The sequence below is a fragment of the Lontra canadensis genome, unplaced genomic scaffold (assembly GCF_010015895.1).
Source record: "Lontra canadensis isolate GAN:19392208 unplaced genomic scaffold, GSC_riverotter_1.0 scaffold1, whole genome shotgun sequence".
Taxonomy (NCBI): Eukaryota; Metazoa; Chordata; class Mammalia; order Carnivora; family Mustelidae; genus Lontra; species Lontra canadensis.
Genome location: NW_022630995.1, coordinates 15,030,594 through 15,049,420, shown reverse-complemented (window position 1 = coordinate 15,049,420; position 18,827 = coordinate 15,030,594). Strand labels below are relative to the sequence as shown.

The 18,827-nt window shown below is 32.9% G+C and overlaps 1 protein-coding gene across 5 annotated transcripts in view; it reads right to left on the bottom strand.

The window, feature by feature from the left end:
• Positions 1-18,827, bottom strand: part of EPHA5 (EPH receptor A5) — a 342,893-nt gene that overhangs the window by 43,566 nt on the left and 280,500 nt on the right. For 3 of the 5 annotated variants that reach the window (XM_032848719.1, XM_032848637.1, XM_032848952.1), the window contains 2 exons: positions 10,604-10,669; positions 1,075-1,142 (listed from right to left, as the gene is read on the bottom strand). In XM_032848719.1, coding sequence (XP_032704610.1) covers positions 1,075-1,142; positions 10,604-10,669 — 134 coding nt within the window. The remainder of the gene's footprint in view (positions 1-1,074; positions 1,143-10,603; positions 10,670-18,827) is intronic. The other 2 variants (XM_032848873.1, XM_032848786.1) reach the window with 1 other exon arrangement.

The window sequence follows — 18,827 nt, the reverse complement described above, 5'->3', positions numbered from 1 at the left end:
AAGAAAAAGGTAAGTTCTATCTCTCACTCTACCCCTGTTACTTCATGGCTTTAACTAATACTCTATGATTCTATGAGCCTCAGTTTCATCACATTTAATGGCTACCAATTTCACACGTTGCTTTTTTTTTTTTTAAGGATAAATAGCATTAAATAGGATAGGACCTATGAAAACAGATTCAATGCTTTGCAGCATGAATTATGGCTTCAATGATTTTGACTTTTATGGTCATAGCAAAGTGACAAAAACAAAAGAAATTATTTTTATTTACTTGCCAAATCAACTAATGCCATACTATTTATGAAAAATGCACATTTTATTTTTTTAATGTTATTTATTTGACAGAGAGAGACACAGCAAGAGAGGGAATATAAGCAGGGGAAGTGGAAGAGGCAGAAGCAGGCTTCCAGCTGAGCAGGGAGCCAGAGCAGGCCTCAATCCCAAGACCCTGGGATCATGACCTGAGCTAAAGGCAGTGGCTTAACAACTGAGCCACGCAGGTTCCCCCCAAAATGCACATTTTAAAATACCATTAATTTTGGACTCACTTAGTCTAGTTTTTAAAGTATGGTATCAAAACTTGATTTTCTGTGTTTTTAAAAAAGGATAGTCTTTTTCAAATGATTGAATGAAGATTGTTGCTATAGGATCTGCACAGGAAATTCCTGCTAAAGTGCTAGAAAAAGAAGAAAGATACTGAGAAATTTTATTTGCTTCTTCCAATGGTGTTATTTAATGATAACTTTCTACTGACTCTGCTGGAAGAAATTAGAATTGGCCTGGAAATTTGGTTTGAAATATAATAGCTTTTTATAATGATTGAGAAGAGTTGTTTTTTTTAATTATAATGAAGGTTTGTTTTAAAAAATTGAATAAATCATCCAGCTGTTGTCTAGAGTCAGGCAGCAATGCCCCCAAGCCCATATGCTTTACAGGGACATAATAGAACACTTACATTTTTTTAAACACAATATTTTGGTCAGTTATTACACATATCTTTGTCTGAAAGTATATAAAAATAAAAATAAAACCTCCTCTATTTTGTTTTCTCTTGATTTTTTATAATTTGCTTACTGTGCCCATTATGAAAATGCATCTTTTCCTCTTCCGGATCTTGTTTTGCTTTGCTGTAACCACACCGCCTGGAACAGAGGAAGCTACAATTAGCCACATCTCCAATGTTGAAACACATAAAGCCCAGAAGCTCAAAATGCAATTGAAATGATTGCAGCCCTAACTGATTTTCACACTAGTAGCATGAAAAAACACCAGTCCTTCTTTTGGATGAATGATATTTCCGCTATCCGTATCTCTCAGTCTTGCCCAGATTTCACTGAGAAGTCAGAAGCCATCCAAGTCCATTTTTTTTTTTTTAATTCTCTCTACCATACACCACACTCCAGATATTTTCTGCTTCCTTTCTTTCTTTATTGCTTTTTTTTTTTTTGCCACCTCAGAAGCCTTTTTACAGAATGTACCGCCCAAAATATGTCTCTGATTCAATAGTGTCCTCCTTTCAGTATATCATTTTATTTATTTTTTTCCTCTTGTTGGGATCTTTCTCCACTCAGTCCACTTAGATCACTACCAATTCACCAAACCTGCAACCCTTCTCAGTTCAGCTCCACTCCCCAAATCTTATTCTCTCCTATTTTACTTAACTACTTACTAATTTCAGTGTCCTTGCAACCTGTTCTTGTTACTGAAAAAAAAATCTGCTCTTTGAGGTTCACGAGTGACATAGTCACCTCGTGACTTTATCTTAGTTTTTAATTATTCATGATGGTCTGAAATCTCTGACTACTCCTTTCCTGATGCTTCTTGCTCCTCCCCTCATTTATGTGAACTTCTCTGGTTCTCTACTGTCAATCCACTCATTTCCATAAATTTAATTAATACATCCCTTCTGGTTTAATTCTTTTGAGAGCTATACTCTTATTCCATCACAGATTTATTTTATAGGGATATTCCATTGGCATACAGACTCAACAGATGTAAAAAACCAATCAGTATACTTCTCTTTACTTTCAGTCTTGATCAGTTGCCTTCTTTTTCTGTTAACAACACTGGCAAGGCCTTGGCCTCTTTAGGAACAAAGCCTTATCCTTGTGTACTTCACAGCAAATTAGTTGTCAAATCCCAAGCTTTGTATAACATAAAAGTCTTACAATTCATCTCTTCTTTTTCATTACCTCTACTGGTTCTTCAATTAAGGCTTTGTTATTTTTCATTTGGATTGCTGTAAGTGCCTCCAAACTGATGCTCCTGCATTCTGCAACTATTTTCCCAAACTCTACTAGACCTGGCTGTAGCCAAATTACCATAAATAAGGTTACTTTTCTACTTTGTTGTCTCCTAAGTCTTTAATCAATCAATAAGATAAAGATTTCTAAACATAGCCTTAATGCCTATTTCCTACACTACCTCTGTTATCTTCAAGTACACAGGACTATAGGTTCTCAGGTTCTCAAGATCTTTCTCCATGCTTCCACACATTTGCATATCCTTGTTCCCACACCTAAGATATTCTTCCTAACAATTTTCAATTATCAAAGTCTAGTTCAATTTTTGCCTTCTTTGTGGTTTTCTTTCTTCCTGATACCCCAACTTAATGCAATCTTTCCCCATGGGAACCTAACAGCTTTCTGTACTCCTGTCTCATTGCGATTCCCGTTTCAATGCAACATAATCATTTTGTATGTCTTCTGGTTCTTTTACTATTTGCCAGTTTTGTAAATGACAGTAGATAGCATTTAACTATAAATTTCTGTAGTGACCTAGCACCTATCTCAGAGCTGGCACCAAAAATATTTGTCACATTGATGAATGAATAAATGAATGAGCGAATGATATGTTGATTGCATCTACACAATGATGAGTATTTGGAAAGTTGATGAATACTAAGTTGATGTGGTACATGATAAAACATTAAACCAACTGACTCAAATGAAAATATTTAAACTATTTTAGTGAAAGTCTAGGGAAGTGAATTTACTATTCATAAGGTCTCATAACAAAATTGAGTTTATTAAAAGCAAAATTTCCATTCATTTCTGAATGAAGAAAATACAACCAAAATGACAGATTGACAAATAATTTCATTATAAAATTGGTTGAAAACTACTATGTGTTGTAAATGAAGTGTCCAATCCACACATACAAATGAGAACTTCCCCTTGTTTACATATTCTGTATTTCTTTAATATATGTGTATTTTGATATAAAAATGAAACCTATTTTATTCTATATCATTTCCTAGTGTATAACTACATATATATTATACAAAGTAGATAACACAACCCATCTCTGTGTCATTTTTGAATGAAAAATACAATTATATTTGTTTAATCATGTTAACAAACTGACAGTTTATTAATAAAATACAGCTAAGTGATATTTGAGGAAATCTGAAATATCCTTACTAGGAATGCTGTTCTTGGGTGAAGAAAAATACACAATGGGGATTTGGTGGTTTTTCAAATTTTATTCATAACACTTAGATAGCTGCTTTGTCATCCAAGAGTCCTTAAGACATCTTGAATTAAATCACTGCAGTGAAATGGAGAGGAAAAAAAATACATAAAATCATACTAAAACTACATTTGGTCTGACATTTAAGTTATTTTAACGCACTGTTCATAATTTTTCTAGATACTACATTATTCTTTCAATCTTTAATATATGAGTCTCTAGAGAGAAGTTATTGATACTTTTTAAAATCAATGTTCTAACTACAATTGTGTGAAATCACCCTGAGATTTAGGTTATTTAAATAACACCGACAAAAAAACCTTTGTTAGAATTCTAAAGAGACCTGAAAAGTATACAAGTTCTTGCAGTTTACTTTAGAAAACAAACATCCATTCTACCTTTAACTCCTCTGCCTTCAAAAGGAAAAAAAATAATAAGCTTTCAAATTTGTATCTTCAAATAGTCTTTATCATTAAATAAGCCTCATGGATTTTTAAATTGCATGCAAATTCCTCATATGAAAATGGAAATAAAACTTTGGATCTCATCTAAAAAGTGGTCTGGGAATACCTTGGTGAGGACTGGTTAACATTTTAATACCTAAGAAGAGAGTCAGGAGGGCAATAGAAAGGAGTTATTTTTGACTATGGGCTTCTCTAGAGCTCAGTAACATATACGGCTGTATGCCACATTAACATATAAAATTAAGTTCTGGAACCCCCAAAAGCATCATTAAAACAAGTCTCAACAAGATACAGCAAGTAAAAGTGCAGCTGGCAGAGACTGGCACTCGAGCAGCGGTTCAGCCTCACGAACAGAGCACTGCAGGATGACTGCTCATTCAGTATCATCTTCTGTACCTGCTCCAGATGCATAATTTTAACCCATCAGACAAACAGTCAATAAATATGCCATTCTATACATAAATTATGCCTCCTACCCTCTGGAACCGATTTTTTTTTTCCCTGAATGGAAAAGAAACAGTTTCTTCATTTTGCTCCCTATCACAATTTTAATGAGCTTTGATATCACTGTACTAAAAATATCTGGAGTGTTTTCAATTAGGGAAATCATCTTCTTGTCATTTTTACTTATGTTTTCCTAGAAAACAATGCTGTCTTACTATTTAGTAGTAGAGGTGGCTATGAGAATGTAGGTATGATTCATATTCATTAATTAATATTTGTTAAGAAGTCCTAGAGAGACAATGTGTAAATATAACAATGACTTTGATAGGTTATTTAGAAACCAGCCTATTTTCTCCCATACTTGTTCTAAGAATTTAGGTAACACATCCTTGAGGATACTAATTCTGATCTTCAAAATTTAGTCCCAATCAGAAATGATCCAAATTTGGATATTTGAAATTTCCATAATACATGAAAGTATTTCCATAATACATTTATGTATGGATGGATGTGCCAATAAGTAATTTAATTCTTGGATGTCAATTAAGAATTTGATAATAAATTAGAGTATGAATGTCAAGGCCACCAGAGGACCAAGCAATGCATAGAATTAGTACTTTACTAAATGGCACCCTTATGACTAATGAGGAAAGATGAGTGAAAGCAATAGCCAAATGAGATTGTAAATCCTTGTTCAACTACAGCTTCCAGAGAATCAGTTTTCCATTTCTTTAGCCCACAGAAAAAAAAAACAAAAAACAAAACAAAACAAAACAAAAACAAACACAAACAAACAAACAAACAAACAAAAAACCACTTTTCTTCCTGCTGAATTCTGTATCAGGTGGGGAGGGATAAAGAAATAGTTCCACATTTTGATTTTTCTCAAAGAGTGAGCATATGCAGTCCCTAGGTCAGAAATGGAAACTTCTATGTTGCCTCCCTGTTTTCCAGATTAAGAAATGCCTTACCTATATTTTAGAGCCAAAAAATAAAATTCAAAAGGCAACAAATAGCAGTATGTTTTACCTTGGAAAATAAAATCTTCTTGTAATTTAAACCTCTTTAAAAACCACACTTCTCCAGATGTGCACACTCTCCTATTCTTACATGATAATGACCTTAACCACTGCATAATTTATTTAAGAATTTTATTGCTAACATCTTAAAAAGAATAAGTTACAACTTCTGAGGAAGGAGTTGGACTTTTTCACTTCAGGATTCTCTCCAACTAAACAAAACTAGTTTTAATGAAAACTCAGCTAATTCAGCCTCATAAAATAAAGAAGCATATGAATACCAGCTTATTAATATATTTAATGAATACTAGAAACAAATTAACTTTTGTTTTACAGGATGATACTCTTCAATAAGAATGCAATTGAAAATGTACTGAAATGAGATTTTGAATATTAAGCTGTATTGTTTGCAGGTCCTTGACTCTCGTTCATACATTCCTCATTCATATACTAGGGGTACTGTGATTTTTGAGGTCTTCACAGATAGATTTAAGTTATACAAAAAAAAATGATCTATTACTGTTTATTGAAAATTCTCAAGCACACTTCTCAAGAGAAATGTATTCATGCTGAAAATCACACTTTCCTTGGGATATGGGAATGAAGTGATTATACCACACAAAACGTAGGCTTAGCTTGCAAAGTTCCCGTCTCACATTCTATCAGAATACTAACCACGCTATGATTAAAGGCAACATGAGACACTAACTTATTTCTTATTTTATGTCTTACATCCCATTTTTTAATTTCCATATTCTAAAAGACAAAGAAAAAAAGAATACAGCCTCCAAAATAGCATAGTACATATGAATTGGTAAATTTTTGATTAATGAACTCTTCAGATCATTTTAGAATTAGCAATAGGAAGACTTGAACACTTTCAAATACTCAAAGATGAATTGTAAACTTTTCAACATGGAGTTAAATTTTAATTGACTTAGAATATTGATGTAAAAACACATTTCATAAAGTATGACATGTGAAGACTGTCTCCCTGTTTTCAATAAATTTTGTTCTAATGTAAGATTAGGTAATATCCTATTAATTTTTAACTATTTCATGAATATGACTATTGGATTTCTCAATTAGAGTAGGTCCACAAATATCTTCTACAATATCTCCTACTTGAGGTTCCACAAGTATTATAAAAAGAATCTGGGAGCAGTTCATTGTTATGTTTTATACAGCAAGTCTTCAATTGGAATTTAATATATTCTCTATATATTGCAATGGCATGTCTTACATCTGCCTGCTATGAGCACTTCAAATGGGGGTCTAGAATTATAAGGGATAATTTTATATTCTCTGTCTCTCTTCTAATTCTATAAAATGTGATAGTACTTCCACATACGTCCCTGACAGAAATGTTGTGAAGATGAATGAAATAATCTCTGTTGTATGTATGTGGAAATAAAAATTTGCTCACTTTAAATTTTAAGAAATATTCACTTCATATGAAATATTCACTTCATATAAAGAAAGAAAAATAATTCATTGAAACATTAAGATAATGGTTTTTTTTTTTTCGTTTTTGTTTTTTTAAGTAGGTACCATGCCCAGCATGGAGCTCAGTGTGGGTCTTGAACTCAGGACCCTGAAATCAAGACCTAAGATGAAGATCGGAGGTGAGATCAAGAGTCAGATGCTTAATTGACTGAGCCACCCATGTATCCCAATGTCATATTTCAATATAATTTGTGATCTTTGTGGTCAGAGAAATTTGTTTTTGTTTTTGTTTTGGTCTAATTTCTGCATTAGTTTTTCCCTCACATCTCTGATTAATAATATTTTAAAAAATCTCTAAAAAGTGAGATTGATTTCCTGAATTATAGGACAGGTAAATGAACCTTTAATACCTCTGTTTTCAGAATATAAAACTCTATTTCCCTTGCCACTAGAACACTTCAGAAAAAGCAGTAAGTGATAAGAAGACATTGGAAAAACATGAAAATTAATGAATGAAGAAAATAGTCTGACATATGTTTGAATTTAAGAAATACAAGAAAAAGCTATTTGGGGACCATGGGATCTTTCAGATGGACTTATAATAAATATTATGTTATAAACATTTTCTGGTTTTTGTAAACATAAGCACAAATGAATATTAAGGGATTAATGATAATGTTATTTTAGAAATTACAAACACTAATGTCTTATTTACATTAAAAAACAAATCCATTCAACACAGAGTATTTGTAAAAATAGATTTCCTTTGAGAAGTAAAATAGTAATTAGAATCTCAAGATAGTTATGATGTCATAAAGTCAAAGATCACCAATAAAAAATACCTCTGCTAAAAATGTAGGTAGGCTACCTTGGGTACCTAAAATCTAGGCCTCTAGGTTTCAATCATAAATATTATAGAAATAATTTCTATTATTGGGTAGATTGAAGTCAAAGAATAAAGAATATTTGAAATATTAACATTATATATAACCATAGATTTCATACAAAGTGGGCAACTAGAATGATGAAAAATAATTTGAGATCAAAGGTGGCAGCATCTAATTACTAATATTATCTTATAAATGATACACCATCCATTTGAGAAGGAATGGAGCATCGTTTTTTCGTGACGGATATTACACAGCAAAACTCACAACTCTGGAGAATTGAAGCTTTAATATAGTTGAACTGGAGGATGAAAGATCTCAGTCAGTGGTTTAAAATTGTGCTTTTAAGACCCTGAGATTTCCACAAGGTATGTCCAGGTACTTTTAAAAGCCAGTAAATTTACAGTGGGCAATTTTAATTGCATTATAATGTAGTGAATTTAAGGTCAAAACCAACTATACATGAGAAATGAAAAGCAGTGAGATTACAAAATCTCAAAATGTCTAACAATCTTTGGTCTATTATGTCTGTTCACACATGCTTGTGATAGAATGTTCCATTGGAAAATACTTCTGTGGTAATTGACTCATCCTGATATGATTATACATGAAATTGGGTCACAAGATTTCGGGTCAAGATTTTTCAGTATTTCAGTATTTTCAGTACAGACTACTAGGAAAATTATTCTTCTCAGCCCTTAATTTTCACGATAAAATGTTGTTTTCTCCTCAATGATTTAATCTAAACAGATAGCATTTTTAACGGAAACCTTGTGGTGACTTGACATTCCATTACAAAATGGCATTTTAGAAAACATAACAATAAGAACATCTTAAACTTCCATTCTTTCCCAGTAATAATTTTAGATAATTCTCTTACAGTCTAATTTATGTAAAATCAATTTAAAAATTTTTCTTCCACTTTATTTTGTCTTGTTTTCTAAGATTGCATTAAAAAATTCTGGATCTTCCATAAATTTTTCCATGAAAACTGTTACCATTTTATTAGGTATCTAAGCACATTTGTGGCTAAATCATTCATTCATTCATTCATTCAGTGTGTGTGTGTGTGTGCACATGTGCACACACACACACACACAAATACACACGCACACACAGATACACTCAAAATTACTAATGTTATCTGAGTAAAAATATTAGAAAAACATTTCTGTGGTCAGGTTTTCTGATGTGTTCTTTGCAAAGGAAGCATTCTGCCTTTCTATTTTTCCTTTTATTTATTTTATAAACTCCCTGAGCCCTCTGTATAGTGGAAGAAGATTTTATTTTTAAAATTCAAGCATTTAAAATCTGACTAACGTTTGTTCTTGCCAATACTTTCTAAATCATGTCTTCATAAATTTTTACTTTCACAATAAGTTTATATTTGCGATTTACCTCAAGGTAGGCCTGGATGTCAATCTTTTTTTCCAAGATGTAAATTTTATTTATTCTACATAGTGAAGATATATCTCTTACAACAACTATATTTGAGGCTCAAGTAGTATGAACAGTTCAGCAACTTTTATTTTTGTTTTTAGCTTTCCATAACGTGGTTTAAAAAATCACAATGTAAAGCTATTTATGTTACACTTTAGCCATTGCCAGATTTCAGGGTTTTTTGGTTTGTCACCAAAGCCCCATGCTCAGAAAAAGAATTTTTAGAGTACGTTAAGTCAAGTAAAACAAATCTATGCTTTCATAATAAGTTTGAAACTTTTTACAAGTACTATAATTTCAAAAGACTGAGAAAAAGATCTCTTGAGTTTTATCAATCTGCTTGTTACTTTCTCTCGTTCTCAGAAGATCACTGGTATCCAGCCCACCATTTCTTACATGTACACACATGTGCACATATATTCATAACATTTTTTTAATTAACAAAAATTAATTTACATCTAGAGAATGCAAGTTACAATTTAAAGTGCTCCAAGGAAACCTTATACTTCTCTAAAATGCATTTCGGATTATCTTTTCCTTGCAAATTTTGACTACAGATAAAAGCTCAATATGATAGTACAAGGATTTAGATTCTTTAATCTGGGCAGAAATTATCTGGATTATTTCACTTTTTCCAAGATAGTACACTGTTATGTTGGAGTCTCTCTAAATCTGTGGATAGAGGTCTCTGGTCTTTTCTACCAACCTATAGCTTATAGCTATAACCCAGATATATAATCAGGATTTGCATTTGTAAGTAATTAAGATTATCCCATTGGGACACTGATTCCCAAAATGTGCATTTTTTTTTTTACTTCACCGATATCAAATTAGAAATATCACCTCTAACATCTAATATCTGAAATAATCCAAGCTTAAAATATTAAATAAACCATTTAAAGTTACATGTGGTTCTATTCTCCAATGCCATATGTATCACAATGATAACAAAAAAAAAAAAAAAAAACCAGAAGATCCCAGTTAATTTATGGTCATTCCATGGTTCTGGGAGAGAGAAATGGTGATTTCACCTTGAAGCAGCATTTCAGCAAGAAGTAGCATTCCACCTCCACATATGATACGATTTTAATCTTAATGGAACAACAAACACAGCAACATGTTAAATGTAAAACAGGTGCTATAATCTTATAACTTCTGGTTTAAATCAGGACCACAGCAAACGCTTTGGAAGAGAAGTATGAATGCTGGACATAAGGATGATGTGCTATACGTATATTTTCTTTGAAATTATCCTTTACCCAATGACTTGTTAAGATTCCCCTTTGGAAATCAGTTCACTCTTCTTTTAGGCACAACTGGTGCACTAGCTGTTAAAATGTACACAAATGGAGAAAAATAAAAAAGGAATGCTGACGATAATACATATAGGTGGGACATTACATAGGAGTGAAAGCGGGTGCGGAACACTAACCATATTAGGCTTGGATGGGCAACAGCGCACAGGGAAGAAGCCCTTCCACAGCCACACTCGCAGCAACTGAAAAGCAAACAAGAGAGCCCAAGATAAGGAAGAGATCCCACTCCCTCAATATAGCATTAAGACTCTATGAATTTAGACAGGTGTCTGTTTTGCTTTTCAAAAGCAAAATCCCTAAAGACATTACAATTAAATTTCTTCCACAATGCTTTTCAAATTAAATAGCATTTTATGGATTTATGAAATACATAGCTATATTAAATAATTATTTTTATTTTACTTAAAATGCTTATTCGTAGGAAATATAATGAGCCAAAGCTTTTGATTATGCAATTAATACAAACATACAAATAAAGATTTAAGCCCATTTAAATATCTTTCCTCAGAAATTCCTGCAAGATTTATATTCAGAAGACATGCTAAATTGTCCTTTAAATACATGTTTGCATAGAGCCTACAAATTAGGAGGGAGAATAATGTCCTACTAGTTTGACCCACTGATTTTGTATGCCAGTGGCATTATTTATCACAACCTATTGAAAATGTTACGCTTACATGACTTCTCCAATCACCTATGGAAAACTACCAATTTAACTTTACATATTCAGACTTAAAAAATTGCATCTCCAAATATATATTTGTAGAGCTATTGCTATAATAAAAAAGCAAACTATATATAATACATGCATTTTTCTGGATATTGCAACATTTAAGATTCTTTCAAATTTTCCACATAGTCATAAAAAATCCAGAAAATACCAAGTAAATTACTTACTAAAATGCACTTTATCATTAGAAACCACAAAACTGATCGCAGACTATAACATAAGTTTATTTAGTGCTTCAATGTATTCACTTGCTAGTATATTTTATGAATATCGTTTCTAATGGTTTCAAGAGAACAGAGAAATGAACTCAGCAATAACACATAAACCAGCAGGCCTAGGGTTTTGTCTAAAATCTGTCTATTTTGAATTGTAATTATTTGAAATGTATCTACTCTATTTTATAACAAATAAGGAGAGGAAAGTGAAATATAAACATCTAACAAATTTGGAAATGTTAAAAAAGGTAGATAAGTTTTTCCAAATCAAATTCCAAAGGGTCTTTTGGAAAGGAAAAGTAAGGATTGTTCTTTCTATCTATCTATCTATCTATCTATCATCTATCTATCTATCTATATAATTTTTTTGGTAAACTGATGTTGTTTTAATTTTTAAGACTACTAATTGGGAATTTGGCTGTCACTAAAGTGAAATCCTAGTAAATAAAAATGGCTACTGTGACAGTTATCTCTTATTTGACTATTTATTATAATATATTTTTAAGGGGTGCCTGTGTGGCTCAGTCGGTTGAGTGTCTGCCTTTGGCTCGGGTCATGATCCCTGGATCCTGGACTTGAGTCCCATATTGGGCTCCTTGCTCAGTAGGAAGCTTGCTTCTCCCTCTGCCTGCCACACTCCCTGAGTGTAAATTCTTTAAATTTAAATTCTTTAAATTCTTTTTAAATTTAAAGTTAATTCTTTAAAAAATACGCCTTAAAATTATTTCACTATAGAGATAATGAAATTCAAAGTTAAGGTATATCAAAATATTAAAATACTTAAAGAGTAGTTAAAACATCCGCGAAATACTTTGGCAGTTCTTAATATATTTCTTTATAATTAAATTAATTTCATTAATGTCTTAAACACATACTGATGTCTTATATAAATCAACTTTCCTATTTCTGTTTGTATCAGCCCTAAGATAAGGGGTTGCCAAACTACAGCACATGGACCAAATCTAGCGTACCACTTATTTTTGTCCATAAGGTGTTGTTGGGACACAGCCATACTCGTTACTTGTGTGTGGCTTGTCCCATGCTGTTATGACACAGTTGAGTAGTTATGACAGAGAATATAGGGCCCTCAAACATTTAATACCTGCCCTTAGAGAATGTTTGCCTTCCTCTTTTCTTAGGCTATTAGTTTCCTAAGATGAGAATGATTCTTTGATCTTTTCTTTTACTTCACAGTTTAAACAAAATGAATGGCATCTGTAAGTAGTCAGTGTTTTACTGTAATTGGTATTACCTATGACACAATTAGCTCAATTTACTGAAAGTTATTGATGTGGAAAGTTTGCATATCTGTGTTAATTTCAAAAAGCAGAGTTCCAATTCAATAAATAATTAATAAATAGTAATTGTTGACAAATATATCTGATTACTTTTCGATGATTAAAAAAAAGATGATGTAATCTCCCAATAAAGTACAAACATACTTTTAGTTGTAAACTATACAGTTTATAAACTCATGTAGAGCTGTGTTTAGGAAGGTGGTAACTTCACTGTGGTTTGGCATTACCTAACAGGATTTAATATTCAGCCAGTGTCCTGAGACAAAACACACTAATGATCCTAAAAATAATAATTTTCCTAATTTGAATGATCCTAAAAATAATAATTTTCCTAATTTAAAAATTATAATAAGGTTTATCTCTTACAATTTAATACACACACACACATACGCACATACACACAAATATACATGCTATTCACTGTAACACCCAATCCACAAATTTTAGTCTTGAGGAATTTATATCACCTTACTTAACACTAGAGCTTTAATTTAAAGTTTTAACAAACTTTAATCAAAAATACAAAATCATGTAAAATCAAACCCTTGCATTTTTTTTGTCATTGATTTAGAATTTGCACCGATAACATCTGACTTATTTTAAGATGGCACAAATAAATTACCCTGGGTAAATGAGTTAATCTCTTTGTGTTTCAGTTGACAGCTATAAAATAGGAATAATAGCAGATCCTATCTTGACAGTTTTGTGGAAATGAGGTGAGAGAATATATATATTCGCTTAGATCAGGATCTGGCATATCATACATTTTGGGAGAAAAGTGGTAACTTAGTCTTAGTAATATCATAATCAAAGTGATGGACTAGATTATTATCTCAGAGTAATTGTTTTTTTTCACAATCCATATAATATGATCATACTAAATATTTCCACTTATAATATAAATATACATTATGACCAACTCCTATAAATACCGAAGGGTCCATGTGATTTTTTTGAAAAATCAATCCCATGAATTTTTTTTCCTAAGGATTTAGTAGTGATCACAGTATTCTATGCCTCATTAAGAAAATTAAAACTCGACTTCCTTTACTAGGACTATCAAATGTGTAAGAATAACACCAAATAAATCTTTTAAAATAAACTCTGAGGATGCTGTCACAGTAACACCTCAGCACCAGATGGTATACAGGCTCTTCCCTTAATCAATAAATACTTGAAGTACAGGTTGAAAATGCTTACAAGCCTCAGAGATAATTTAGAAATAGAAACCAAGATGTGCTAGAAATAGCAGCCAATCTAATTTCTGTGAGCTATGGCTCCACACAGGCCACATCTGCATTCTCATCAGTCTGTAGCACCTGGAAGTCTGTAAGTAACTGCGTGCAGCTACAGCAAGATCATTATTAGCCAAGTATAAAATAGTTTAGCTCTTCCAGGCTTATACTAAAAACAAGAAACAAAACAACAAAAAAAGCTGTGAGTCTTTGTTTCAACAAGATATTTTGATTTGTCCTTCAGAAGATTAAAATATAACAGAAGCTTTCCAGACCCAAAGAAGATTCAAATACAATTACTTTAGCCAGGAATTAACACAGAGTTGATCAATATATGCATGAAGTGTGTCAATGTGAGTAAGATAACCTCCCTCCTACCAAAGCAAGGTGATTTTAACTCTAGGGAAGAAATTCTCCACGATACTAGATCAGAGAATCAAGACTACAGGCTATGGATAAATGATTTAAATTGCTAAACAAGAGATCATAGAAGCAGATAAGAAAAGCTCTAAGATCCTAATAGACAAAGAAGAGAAACACAGGAAGGGTAATTTCACAAAACAAGTAATTTAATTAGGTAACAGATATTTTCAGTTTATTGGTTAAAAAAAAATTAAAAAGGGGAAGAAAACAAAAGGCTTTATCCCTTTAAGTAAAACAACAATAACAACAACTAATGGCACTCAGTACTAGAGAAAACAGAGAGGCACTTAGGCCACTGAAAAATGGCACTAAGCCTTTAGGACACAATCCTCTGAAACCTATCAACGAGCAATAAAAAAGTCCTTATCTTTTGACACCATTACAAAGCAAAAGAATTAAGATCATGGGGTTTGTAGTCAAACTAGGAGGAGTCCTGGATGCGTCCGTTACATATGGGTCGCTTGGGTAAACCAGTCATGGATGTGAATAAGGTAATAACAGAAACTATCCCACACAGTGCGGTTTCGAAGAATGAGTTTCATAATACATGCGAAGCTCTTTGCACTGTCCCAGACTCACAGTGAGCATTTTAGAAGTTTTAAAAATGACATGATTATAATAATCTGGTCTTAGGGCAAAGAGTGAGGTGCAGAAAATATGCATGAAGTTGGTCATATTAAAGAAACTAAATAATGAATATTTTGAAGAAAACAAAATACATTTGTGGAGTCGATGATGTGATGAAAATCAGTACCCTACATACATATTAATTAGTGTGCAGAGAAATAAAATGATGACAAAAGTGGTTTTTTAAGGACTATTGTTGAAATGTCCCATTAATTAGCATTATAGGGCAATTTTAATTCTCTCTGCTTCTGATGTTTTGTGGTTATTTCCCTTTATAATTTTAAGAAAGTGAAATCATTAAAAAATGTTCAATTATGAGGCTTATCACAATACACTGTCATTTACACACTATCATTTTTATTTATTTTTTAAATTTTTTTATTGTGTTATGTTAGTCACCATACAGTACATCATTAGTTTTTGATGTAGTGTTCCATCATTCACTGTTTGTATATACCACCCAGTGCTCCATCCAATCCATGCCCTCCTTAATACCCATAACCAGGGTCATCCATCCCCCCGCAAAAAAACCCTCAGTTTGTTTCTTAGACTCCATATTCTCTCATGGTTCATCTCCCCCTCTGATTTCCCCCTCTTCATTTTTCCCCTTCTATCAGTTTTTAAATGATGAAAATAATTTAAATGTTTAACAAATATGTATAACAAAAGAAACTGAGAAAATTGTTCACTGATAATTAACACTGATGGTGTTCATCATTTCATAGATTTATAATGCAGTATCTCTTACATCTGTCTTAATTCCCTGCCCTCTTCTAAGATTTAGTGCTGATTTCCTGATGAAGCCAGGTTAAAACTCTCCAGAAATCTTTTGCAAATACTAAGTAAAGGATAAAAAGCATAATTATGATGGACATGGCTTCCAAACTCTACTCTTTGGTCCCCATGCTTCTGGCACAAAGACATAAAATTATTCCGCCCTAAAGAGAAGGTAATATAAAATGGTTACAAATAACTTTTTATTTAACTTTTTAATTGTGTCTTTGAGTAACTCTGAGAGGAATACTACATCTACCATACATGTTGGTATTTATATGTGCAATTCATTCCCTATTTCCAAGTCATAGTCTAGACAAATTGGAATAGGATATCATTATATGCAGTAATTTTTCAAGCTTCTTTTCTACTTCTCTGTTTCATTCTTAATATAGAGAGCTTCTTATCCCTCACCAACAATTATATGTGCCTCCCTATTAGCTAAGATGCTTTACCAACAATGGTCATATCTAAGCACAAGTCTCTGGTGGATGGATTTTGAGACATCAGTGGATCTCAGTCTTACCTCATCAAGTTCCAAACCTGTCACTTTCATATCTTGCTGTGAAATAATGAGAAATAAAAATATGGTATCTACTTCCCAGTTCCTGACATAGAACTCCTAAAATGCTTCTATGTACGGGTGCTGGAAGAATCTTTGCTCCAACACTTATTCTTTGACCCCAGTTCCTGGCGCCGAGCTCCTAAGACTCTTGTAATTTCTTATGTGATAACAGCACTAGGAGCATCTCTGTTCTAATACTTGATCTTTCACCCTGGTTCTTGACCCAAAGCTTCTAAATCTCTTGGAATTTCCTGGGTGTGGGAATGTCTTTTGTACTAATGAAGTGTATCCTGATCATCACCAGAAACACATAGGTTATAAGTAGAAGTATGGGATTTTCAGTCACACCCCTCATTCTCTTGAGAGAGGAGGGGGATAGAAATAGAGTTAATGATCAATCATGCCTACACCATGAGTTCTCTATAAAAATCCCAAGAGTCCCAGAGTCCAGACAGCTTCCAGTATGGTGGACACATCCATGTTCCAGGAGGGGGATACAATTCAACTCCATGGGTTAGCTTGCAACTGGGACACATTTAGACCTTGCCCTATGTATCTCCTCAACTGGCTATTCATCTGTACCCTTTACTATACCCTGTATTATATGATAAACTGGTAAATGTAAGGGCTCTTGGGTGGCTCAGTGGGTTAAAGCCTATGCCTTCGGCTCAGGTCATGATCCCAGGGTCCTGGGATTAAGCCCCACATTGGGATCCTTGCTCAGTGGTGAGCCTGCTTCCTCCTTGTTCTCTCTGCCTGCTTCTCTGCCTACTTGTGATCTCTGTCTGTCAAATAAATAAATAAAATCTTAAAAAAACAAAAACAAAAACAAAAACTGGTAAATGTAAGTGTTTCCCAAAATTTCGTGACCTGTTGTAGCAAATGATCAAACTCAAGGAGGCAAGTCACGAGAACCCCTGATTACAGGACAGAAGTTGTGTGCAACTTGGGGACTGACTACTTGTGATTGCTGTCTGAAGTAGAGGGTAGTCCTATTGATGGAGTCCTTAACCTGTAGGGCCAACTCCAGTTATTGTCAGAATTGAATTGAACTATAGGCCACCCAGATGGTGTCATAGAGAATTGCTGGGTATATAAAAACAAACAAAACAAAACAAAACAAAACAAAACAAAACAAAACCCACCTATCTGATATCATAGCATTGTGAGTGTGGTAGCAGTGTGAGAGTAAAGGAGAAACACAAAAGGAGTATGTTTTCCTGACACATTTGCTTTCTCCTTGTGTTTCCTGTCTCAAGCCTAAAATGTCCTATTAGTATATTTACCTTAGAGCTAAGAATTCTGGGACTCAAAGAAGAAGCAGTTTTCCCAAGATGGCACTGAAAGCAAGCTGTGGAGGTAAGATGTGGGTACCAGTTAACTGCCTCACACTGCCTTAGAAGCACAAGTCTTTCCACTTCTTCCAGTTCCTTTCCCTCTCTCCTATTCACCCAGCCACATTCCCCCTCCCCTTTGTCAAAAACTTAAGATGTTGCCATGGAAAACTCTGAAAAAGACCTTTATTTCTTCCTCCTCAATAGCTTGTTATCAGGTTAAAAAAATCTGATAAATTAATTCACAGTAAATTAAATACAACACATAAAATGCCTATATATATGGATCTAAACCTTACTGTAGCAAAATACACCAAATTTTGTTTGAAAGTATTAAAGGATAGATGCCATAAAATTAGTTATTGACCCTAACTCTACTATTGCATGTATGTGCATGCTATGCATGTTTACACATACTAATGCATGTATAAAATAGAGATCAAATCATATAAGTGCCTGAGGTAAATAAATTATACATATTTCAAGGATTTCTAAAATAAAAACAAAATCCCAAACTCTACAAATCTAAGTGTGCTATGTGCAGCCATCCCTTTGCCTTAAGGATGAAGTCACACAAGCAAACAAACAAAAACCCAACTGACTTTAACTTTGGAATAAGGAATTCTTATTTCTTACTCTGGAAAGAACCATTAGAATGTAGGAATATCACACACCACATGGAAGTAGAAAGATAGCTTGAGATGAGTTATCTTTAGACAATATTTCAATTGATATTTCCCAATCTATACTTTAATGAAGATTCACTGTTTATCTTTTAATCATTCTAAGGGGCCAAAGATCATTATAAAACCCATTCTTCTTCCATGAATGGCACAGTTAAAGGCATTGATGCAGCTAGAAAATGTTATTGAACTTACTAGATTCAGTCTGCTTACTCTAGTATATATTTAATCTGGTATATATTTAACCTAGTATATATTAAATCACTCAAAATAAATTTCACCAAATATTAATGACCTTTTATAAACTTTTGGCTACAGTAGGAGACACGATCATTCTCCTTATAAGCAAACATTTATTAAGAATCTATGTGTTGTGTTCTCAGAATAAGAAGTTATATAAAAACAACTTTCTATTCACATTAGGCAATGATTCTAAAACTAGCTACAGATTAGAGT